Source organism: Chaetodon trifascialis, chromosome 8 (genome assembly GCF_039877785.1).
Source record: "Chaetodon trifascialis isolate fChaTrf1 chromosome 8, fChaTrf1.hap1, whole genome shotgun sequence".
Lineage (NCBI taxonomy): Eukaryota > Metazoa > Chordata > Actinopteri > Chaetodontiformes > Chaetodontidae > Chaetodon > Chaetodon trifascialis.
The window spans coordinates 11138032-11148793 of record NC_092063.1 but is presented as its reverse complement, the minus strand read 5'-3'; the positions used below and the strand labels follow the sequence as shown (position 1 = coordinate 11148793).

The 10762-nt window shown below is 39.7% G+C and overlaps 1 protein-coding gene across 1 annotated transcript in view; it reads right to left on the bottom strand.

The window, feature by feature from the left end:
- Window positions 1-8886: 8886 nt before the first annotated feature.
- The window catches only part of opn7b (opsin 7, group member b), a 55523-nt gene continuing 53647 nt past the window's right edge, over window positions 8887-10762 (bottom strand). The window contains exons 5-6 of the mRNA XM_070968735.1: window positions 9655-9989; window positions 8887-9560 (exon numbers count right to left, since the gene is read on the bottom strand). Of these exons, the coding sequence (XP_070824836.1) occupies window positions 9069-9560; window positions 9655-9989 (827 nt within the window). The 3' untranslated portion in view covers window positions 8887-9068. The remainder of the gene's footprint in view (window positions 9561-9654; window positions 9990-10762) is intronic.

Below are 10762 nucleotides of genomic sequence, written 5' to 3'. Positions count from 1 at the left end.
GTTGCAGTTGATTTTTCTATGATGCTATACAGGTTACTTACATTATTTCACAAACAATCACTGGACCAGATGATTTTTAATTTGCTGGTCTGGAATCATGATTTAAATATATATTATATCGATAACATAATTTGGGATAATTATTTCATTACATGATACATGACTGTGTTTAATAGGGAACTAATGAGTCTAATGAGAATGAAAAGCACAAATAGCACATCCTAACTATAATATCAGAATAACCAGCTGTGCCCGGCTTTGTGTGGGAGGCCTGATCTAATTTGCGCTGACATTTTCCGGCAGTCCTTCACTCATTATGTTACACAAAACCTGGTCAAATATTTGCTAAAATGGAGGCAGACGATGATCACAGCAGCAGATGTTAATCTACTCTGTGAAATATGCTCCTAGTTCTGGTGTGGACAGAAGATAAAATGCAGTGAAACAGAGTCAAAGCACTTCCTTGTTGCTGAATTAGAGAAGGTCAGTTAATTACAGAATTATTGTCATTTCTTGTAAATTTCACATACCCTAAAAAAACCCGATTGTCGATTGCATTTTACAGTTGATAAATGAGGCATAAACATTAGATGACACAACAGTACAGCTCACATGTCAATCACACTAATTCATGATTGGTATAAATTTATGCTTCGCTGCTGCGGTCCAGCTTACATCGCCGCATACCTCCCAATCCTGAAAACCTGCTCTACTGCAGACTTGGCAGAGCATTCATGTTTTGGCAGATGGTGTTCAGCAGGGACATCTTGTTAAGGTGAGGCAGCCAGATCATGTCCATCTGTTTGCATATAGTGTAAGTGCTCTCGACTACACCTGAATCTGCGGGTTAATGCAATGGGCCAGGTGTGCAAGGGCAAAGGGAGCAGGAAAAGCAGAAACAGCAGCAGATATTTTTTCTTACTATGTGTTCAGTGAATGAAGTGGAAAAACAAGGTTTCCCTCCTCAGTTGATTCAAGGTCAGAGATGTTGTTAAAACAGGATTAAAGATTAAGATTAGAACTGAGTATATAATTTAAGGTCATATTGAAATAAAGCTTATTACATAATATAATATTGACTGATTCAGCCACATAATGGAACAAAATGGGAATCATATTAGTTTTTCATTTACATTTTGCAATGTATGACCTGTTTTCACTCAATATGCATGCATGTGCATAAAGCTAAGGTGGTAAAGCAGCTGTGTGGAGTGCAGGTTGGTTTGTAACAGTCGGCTTTCCCCAGCAGCAGAAAACACCCATGAATCTCAATCAATAGTCTTGTTTTGGAGATGCAGAACAGTGTGACAAAACCAATTAGAGCTAAAAAGCCATGACAGCCTGCTAAGAGATCCCAGGAAGACACAGTGTGTGTGTGTGTGTTCGTGTGTCGATGAGGGTGTGGGTGTGTGTATGTGTGCCCATGTATTACTCACGTTGTGGAAACATAACTATGTTTACACAGTCACGTTGTGGGGACTCGCCATACTTGTGGAAAATGCAGGTCCCATCGTGGGGGGGGCACAGGGGGATTACGTAGGTGAGACAAGCAAGTGGCAACCGCATCAGATGGCTGTCAAAGGTTGACCCCCACATCAATACTTATCTGTATAATTGAACATGACAATTTTTCAAGCCAGTCTTAAAACATGGGTCAGGCTTACTTGTCCTCCTCTCCATACTGGCCATTAAAAGTGTACAGCATGCGATGGGGGACAAAATCCACAGGCCTTGTTCTGTGAAAAAAAACTGAACACATTCCAAAGTTAATCTGAAGCTAATACGAGGCTTCAACAGTATAGATTAGACCAATAAAGTGGTTATGTGGCAAACTTAAAGTTGGTTTAGTGCAAAATTCCTCGTCTGTATCACCATCCCTCCACCACCGCTGAACAAAAAACACACTGTCTGGGGAAATACAAAGAGGGATTTTTACTCTAGGCTGTAACTTTGGAAGATATCCAACTGATCAAGCTAATAAGATCCAACTCTCTGTGGATTTTGTTCCCTATTAGTTACACAGACATTAGGAGGGGATCTTAACAGCCAGAACAAACACGAGGAATGATAAAATACGTACAGATAATGATACAGCAAGTAAAACCTGTATTAATGCGAAGGTGGACATCTGACTATTGTCTTAAAACAAACTTGACACTTCTTTGATGAAGTGAATTCAGCTACTGAGATCCAAACATGCTGACTTCTTGTTAAAGAGCAAAGTTGGTGTCACGACTACAGCCGCACTTCCAGTTACACCCCTTGTGTTTCCCTCTTCCCCTGTGACGGTTTTCCTGTGTGTGTGTGTGTGCACGTGTGTGCACATGTGCGTGTGTGTCTTCCTTCCTGGCACTCTCAGGCCCTTTCCTGATTACAGCTCATTCATCTCACCTGCCCAGGCTGCACATCTGCCTTCAATCTATACTTATCAACACAGCAGTGTGTCTACTCCAGCTCTCACTGCGCTCACTGCTCTTTAGAGGATCCAACGATAAAACCAGTGAAATCTCTTAGAATATAATCTGTTGGTCATTAAATGATTAGCAGTAAGATGCAATAAGTTTTGGCTGAACTGAATTTGATTTACAATTTGATACACAGAACAAACCCCTTCAAGGCATTTCTGTTCTGGCATCGCCGCTCAGCTCCAGCGGTTTCCTGCTTGTTCCAGAAAACCTTTATTCGTCTGGGAACTTAAACTGGATATTTTACCCCTTCAGTGATTTTTGAATTTGAATTGCATTGAAATTGTTTACATATTTGGTCCCCCAGAGGATGAAGCCTTCAGACTTTTGCTCTTGTGCTGCCACAAGGTTGACATTTTTGGATGGCTTGTCATGAACAGCTGGATTTGTAGTTGTGTGTTAAGGTGTTACGGTACTTATGGTGGCCATGTGTGAAATGGCATGCCAACTGAGAACAAATGTGATCAGCCACATGAAGCAGTTATCTTCTACTTTTCAGTAACTCTCATCAAGCAAAGCCATTTAGCCGCTTTGAGGAGGTTGGAGCTGAATGAAGCCATGCTGTTTCTTCATGCTCGACTGTAACTGTTAGAAACAATTAATGGGAAATTAAAGGGAAAGGAAACATAAAGCAGTGATAGTCTCATTCATGTAATCCTGAATTGTATTTATTTATCATTCCATTTTACCCAAGAACACACTGCATGTCCTTGGATAGATGTATTTAACACTTTTCATACAATCCTCAAAAAAAAAAAAGAGAGAGAGAGAGAGAGAGAGAGAGAGAGAGAGAGAGAGAGAGAGAGAGAGAGAGAGAGAAAACATACCAAAAGATGTAAACATTTTTCACAATGCATCTGAAACTTCACTGACAACAATGATAATAATTTCAATACGGTAATAATATTTCAGAAGCTATATAGATAGATAGAAAGACTTGTTTCCATATATTAACATACATATACATATGTACAACACATCACATTCAGCCTTGTTTGTGTCTTAGAAAATGGGGGGCTGCAAAACCTCTGGTCTGCGTGTGTATTTGTATTTACATACGCCAGCGTAATACAGTGCAGTCCAAAATTGCAAATCTCCTGAGGATATGTTTTTTTTTTCCCCCTTTTTTAGAAGACAAAGGGAAAATAGGGATTCATACAAAGACTTCGTTCTCCAGCTGCAGTCAGAAGATTCAGTTTCTATTTCCATCCCCCTGATCGCATTTAACTTTATTTGCAGCGGATTAGCACAGACATATAGAGAGCTGTATTTATAGGATTTATCAAATCGTTCAGACCTAGTGTAGGCTTGGAGAGTTCAGCAAGTGCATTAGAAACCATTATAAATGCTGTATATGGAATTTCTGCTGATTCAGTCTCATGTCTCAAATGGGATTAAGTGAGTCTTTGTCATGTTTCCAGGCTGCTTCTTGACAGGTAAGATTCAGAAAGTGAAGATGATGAGCATGTTTAACAAAAGTGTTGATGCCTTCCACTGTACTGATGACAGCAGAGGATTTCTTAACGCAAGGGCAAAAGATAATTGCATTCAGCTTGAGCTGTTTCATGCCCACTACCCGACATATCAGCACTTTCATTTCTCTGTAATTAAGATCACTTGCAGTAAACTGCCTATCCAAGCCACTGTAAGCACATCAGACACGTTCTTATTATTAAATGCTGCACATCTCCAATTCACAAGCGCCACAAATACATTCCATGATTAATCTGGAGGTAGAAACAGTCACCTTCATAGAAGCTGCATATACAAAAAGACCATATAGATTAAAATTTCCCACTTGGATTATTGTGCCTCTATGAAACCCAACAGCACCATGGTGGGAAATGGAGCTTTATGAACAAGGATCGGCTGTCATGGCTAATGTATAATGCAGTGCAACATTAGTGATCTTGCTAGGCCATAAGTTCAGCTGAGTTGATCCATTTCTCACCTTGCCATTAAAGGAGCTAAAAGAAAATGGATTCCAGCTGTGGGGAGAGAAACCACAGACCAGGAAGCTGTTTTCCACTAAAGCCTCATAATAGGAAACATTTATGAAAACACTTTCAAAGCCACCACTCAGAAGCTGAAATAACATAAAAATGAAACCCCCATTTCAAGACACTGCATATCTCCATCATCTTATTCACAGACTTAGACAGATATCCATGATAATATATGAATTTAACTTGAAATCTGTACATACACATATTCTATACATACATGCAAAGCAATATCTACATGAAATCCCTGACATCTGATAAATATATGCACATTGTTTGAATGAGTAAAGTCAGTGGAAATGACCCGCGTGGGATTGGCATATAATGAAGAATATACACCCAGGTACTTGCAGTATATGTTCCTTGAGTAGAACAGAATAGAAAAAAGAGACATCAGAATCAGATTTTCACAGTTATGTTCAGTTATGTATCCTGCTTCGTGCGTCCTCGAAGTGTATGGGCCGAACAAAGCCCGTCCAGCACAGGACTGGAAGCCAAGTCTTTGATATGTATATTCTTTTAATGGTAACCTGCATATTGGTATAAAAATACAAGTGTCCAGACATTTTGGCTTGGACAATGAGTGTAAAGGTGACTGTAACCTTTGGTTCCAGCGTGACGTGCAGAAAAATCCTTCACTGATCCTTCAGCTTTGACACCCTTTTTCTCCAAAACCTTATACAGTCAACATGAAACCAGCAACATCTTTCACACATCGGAGTCTGTACAATCGTGTAGTTTTTCCAGGGAAACAATTGTATCATAAACAGTTAGTAGGCTACTTAAAGTGCAACCCATGTGTTCATCCTGGAGGTTATAGAACAAGAAACAGTAATGAACTGCTACCCTGTACATCCATGCAGTTGTATGCAATAGTTGTTAGCTACATAGATGAAAAACAGATGATGATATTGTCTCAAACACTGTCATCAGAATCATCAACCATCAGTGGAAAGGCCTGTTTGTTTTTGCAAACAGTGCTTCTTTTTTACAGCAGTCTGGCTTTCACATGTACATGTGTAAGCTGAGGACTGAAACTGACTCAGGCGGCAAAAAGCCTGGGCTTTCCTTGACCTTACGTCACAGCTAACCACAGTTAATCAAACCTTGCTTCACACTTATGATCTTGTCTGTGTTTTAGAATAACCATGAGAAGTTTGGAATAATTACGCTCCAGACTGGTGTTAATTAAAGGTTTGGAGGGGAGATCCCAAATTCAGAGTGTGAAACAGATGTCACATTGTGTTCACTACAGTAAAAAAATGCAGTGAGATGCACTGATGATGGCGTGTGGCTTCATGTACTGGAGACATGAAGAAGTACCAGTCCAGTATTGGACAATTCTGCACCTGATGGTAACTGTTCTGTAAACACAGCTTGTTTGCTATAACCACAGTCTTTCCCTAACCTTAATCATACAGAAGTGCCAAGATATTGTAGAAAGAAAGAATTTCAATTTACCTTTAATTAACTTAACAATGACAAAAACATGGCAACCAGTGTTTTTTCAGAATGGCTTAGTGTTGATGTTCTCGTCTGATGATAGCGTTGAAAAAAATGATCCATCAAAACCGGTTTAAGAGTAGATCCATGAGTTTGAAGGCTTATCAGACAGCTAAACACTGCACAGTATGAAATAGGATTTTACAATGCAGTAAAGTTATCCAAACAGCAATCATTTTATCCTCAATCTCAAAGAGGTGAGCAGTAGAAATGACCCATTCAGGTTACCTGAAATGTGTACTTGCACATATTTGATTTGCTAATATAGACTGTTGCTGCATTATGGCAAAAGCTGAGCCACGTTCAAATGTTTTGCCAGATGACACTGTGTTTTTTGCTAGAGCCCTCTCCGCCAATGTAGTGACCTCATTAAAATGAATGGGTGTGCTGCATTTTATCATGCACCGCTGATGTTGGTCTGAACATGGCTTAAGCTCCGAAAGGAGAAAAACAGAGGGCTAGTGTTGTGTGAAAAGTGCAAGTGGGCTGTTTGCTCAGGTGGCATTGGTGGTTTAGTATATTAGTATTAGTCTTTGAGAGGCAGTCACTATTAAATCTCAGAGCAGAATGCAACACACCTGCTGACATGATTGCTTTGCATCACTTAGAGCAAATCATTTCATGACAAAGTGAACTGCTTCTATCGTCGGGTATTCTATGAAAACTGCACAGAACTGCAATGTTCCCTCTCACCATGGTTAAGAAAAAAAAAAGGAATCATGACATGAAAGTCACACCAGTGAACCACAACACGCACAGTTGCAGATCTAATTAATCTTGTCCATGGCAGGTCTTAATTTGATGACCTATGCCACCAGGGGAAAAGTAGAAAACTGCTCATTGGACAAAGCCTGCAGTTAAGCTCAAATATGCTCACAGGGCATTGTTTATTGGAATAATGTTGGCAGGTGCTGAGGCAAAGCCTTCTGTCTCTCATGTTACAAAGGCTTTTTCTGAACAACAGGCTCTCTCTTTTCCAGGAGTCAAGAAGAGCACTATGCACAGACATAAAGTTTATTTCTCCTCTCTTTGTTTTCATGGCTTGAGGAACATGTTTAATATGCCCATTTTAGTGTTCTTTTGTTGTTATTGTTAGTGCGTCAGACCCAAAAGAATTTGCTGATACTCTGTTAGCTTCTCTCAAGAGCTGCACACTTAGAGAGGCACGTTAGAAAAACACACGCACTCATACCATATAAATAAACCTTTTTTTTCTTTCTTTTGCTTTTGCACACACACACACACACACACACACACACACACACACACACACACACGGACTTCACCAAAGGTTATCTGACCACTTTAAAAGATCATATCAGTCTATTACATTTTGGGCCTTATTTTCATAATTTCCTGTCAGTGTTACTAACATACTGACCAAAGTTAATTAATGAAATCTGGGAATACGACAGCATTGCTTAAGAGCAGTCTGACAAAGGATGCAGTCTTGACTTTGTACTGGTTTTAAATAAAGCCCCAGTTCCTGGAAAATAATCTTCGTCCTTTGTAAACATCCATCATATTTTACATACAGGCTTCCTGCCAACGTTGATTGACCGTATTTGCCATAATTGTGCACACACACAGTTTCTGGGTGAACTTTTGGTTTACAGTTAAGTGGTTCAGATAATCTAAATCATTGCCTTGTTTACAAATTTTCTTTTCTGCCAGCTCCTTACTTGCCATGTCTGACTTTTTGCTCGTAACCTGTCATGCTGTGATCTCAGCAATTACTTTGATGAGCACATTTGTGTTATAACTGAGAGAAATCATGGCCAAAACTATGAAAATAAGTCCCAAATTGTAAAGAATTAATAGAATTAATTTTTAACTTTAAACTGCTGCAGGACTCATTTTTAAGATGAGATAGGTCCCTGATTGCATGTGATCAGCTACAAGAGCCAGCTCTCTGTTTTATAAACACATATGTTAACGCATGTCCAATGACAGCCACATAACTACAACCTTGTTCTAGATAAATCGAATATTTTGGTCAAAAATTAACACGACCTTTCATTAACATCAGATAATAAGTCTGTTCAGAATCTTCATTGTGTATTTCATTTGTACAAAATACTGACTTTTAAATACAAGTATTGTCCAGCATGTGTTCCAATGCAATATACGTTTTTTTTTTTTACAATTCGAAATTTGTCGCTTATTTCACACGACGAGCCTATTGTTGTCTAGAGGAGTCCATGTAGAGTATATTGAGAGAGAATAGAACTTATTGAGTGTTATAGATTTGGCTGTTTTAAGTCATTCTTTCTGTCCTGGACACAGTTGATTACACAAAATTGACAGAGGTATCTCCTCTCTTGAGAGAAATCAATACAACAGCCCCTGGGTAAATTATAGTAAGTCTATGTTCATTTTTATATGTAACAATGAGCTCACTAAGCCAAGTCTTTCTCTCAGTGTAGCCTCCCAGTAGGCCTAGTTAAAGTAGACAAATGTAGAGGCTGACATACTGTAATTAAATCAATTGGGGCTTTGAAATATTAATACATCCTCACCAATGAGGAGCCATTTTTCTATTAAATAACAACAGGAACCCCGTGGCCCTTCAATTTTAGGCATGCATAATAAATATCTATCAAATCAGACACACCATCAAATACAGTACTCATAATAGACACATGAAAAGTAGTTTAGGGAGTAAAAGTTTCAATATCAGCTCCTCCCTCTAAATCCAGCTTGAATTGATTTGCATCGTGACTCCATGGAGTCTCAGTGTGGTCTGCTCAATATTGATCAGTCAAGGTGATCAGATAGTTATTGACATGGGTTAATTTGACCTGATGACATATTGATGTACACATCTGTGGGTGCATGCCATCTGTTTGGCTTGCTTGTCCTCCATTTGGCTTCTAACATTGTGGTCTTTTCTCTTTTTTTTTCTTTTCTTTTTTGGCAGTATCACATATTTGAGGCATGAGACAAGTTCTTAGTTTTTAAACTTTTACCTTTGATATTTTTTTCCTTCTGTCAATCTTTATCTTTTTTCTTTTTCCTCTTTTCCATTATGTGCAATCATTGTCTTTCAACCTTCATTCTTTTTTCACCTTCTCACTGTTTGGCTGTGTTTGTTCCTCTAGAGGAAGTCGCTCTGTAACTCATTGGACAGCTGACTGACAGCCACCTCACTGTGTAGCGATCCTTTAAGTATCCTGGCAGTCTGCTGTGGGCTGCAGTCTTCTCTGGTCCCAGTGACTGTTTCAGGGCAAGGACAGTGTCTGCAGGTCCCGTGGTTCTCTGGTAGCCCATTTGACAACCTTGTGGAGTTGCACTCCTCTTTGTGATGGGGTTGTATGCAATTTCCCTTCTGTGCAGAGCTGTGCTGACAGAGACATCCACAGAGTGTACTTCTGCATTGAGCCACATCCCGACACAGGAATTTGCGGAAGTTGGGCTTGAAGACCAAGTACACAATCGGGTTGTAAAGGGTGGAGGACTTGGCAAAGATAGCTGCCAGAGCAAAAGCCATAGGTGGTACAGTTGCGGGGTTACCAAATGCTGCCCACATGGACACAATGGCATATGGACTCCATGCTGTCAGGAAACCGATACAAACTGCCACAGACAGCTGAAAAGAGACACAACAACATCCAAAATACATTTGTCATGTAAAAACTGAATTTGCTGATGTAGTATCTTGCAAAGTGATTGTATGCATTTACCTTAACGATAAGTGCATGTGCATTGGTGATCTTGTTCTGCGGGGACATGTGTTGCTGCACAGCCTGACGGGAGCCCCGGACGGTCAGCAGGATGAATGTATAGGACAGGAAGATGACAGTGCAGGGCACGATGTAGCAGAAGAAGAAGAGGCAGATGATGTAGCTCATAGCTGCAGAGCTCTGGCTGGGAGCGTGCCAATTGATGCAGCATGCAGTACCATAAGGCTCGGGCCCGTACTCTCCCCAGCCTGACAGGGGACCTACAGCAAAAACTCCAGCGTAGCACCAGACCCCAGCAACAAGCACGCAGGCGTGGCAGTAGGAGAACTTGTTACCTGAGGAAGAGCACAGCAGGTTAGAGACCGAGGCAGAGAAGGGAGAGTTGGGAGAGTGATGACTGACACATGAAGGCAAAGAGGAAGGATACGGAAATAACAGAATAGCAACAATATGCTACTAAAGCATATTAAGTCTGGGTACCTCATGCTGATAACAGGCAATGAGTCAAGAGGACTGAAAGAGGAGGAAGTCAAATATCGTCCAGTAAGTGATGAATAACTTTACAACTTGTCTAGATAGGTAAGTTTGACAAGAAGGATGAATCCCTCTTCCACAGGCAATGTTGATCAAAAGATGAATTCCTTTTGTCCCTGTGCTTCAGCCAATGCACATTTTGATCTCAATGATGTTCAGATAAGAGGTCACACGGCCCACAGGAATACACTGTACAGTGTCAAATTAGATATTCATAATGCCAGGGACCCAAACATGACCATTATTCTGCGTATATGAAGAGTAGCTGTGCAGAATGTTTACTTAGAGGCCAAATTGTGTGATTATTATTATTATTATTATTATTATTATTATTATTATTATTATTATTAACATTATTATTATTATTATTATTATTATTATTATTAATAATAATAATAATAAACATTTGAGAAGCTACATTCTCTAGTCTGAGCACTGTGCACACAAGACCTCGTATTAGGAGATATTATCATTACAGGGATCTGAACAGAGAAAATATGTGAGGATTATAATATGTGATTTTTGCTCTAAGTGATCATGCATCTGAAACCTTTATTGAAATGGACATAATTAC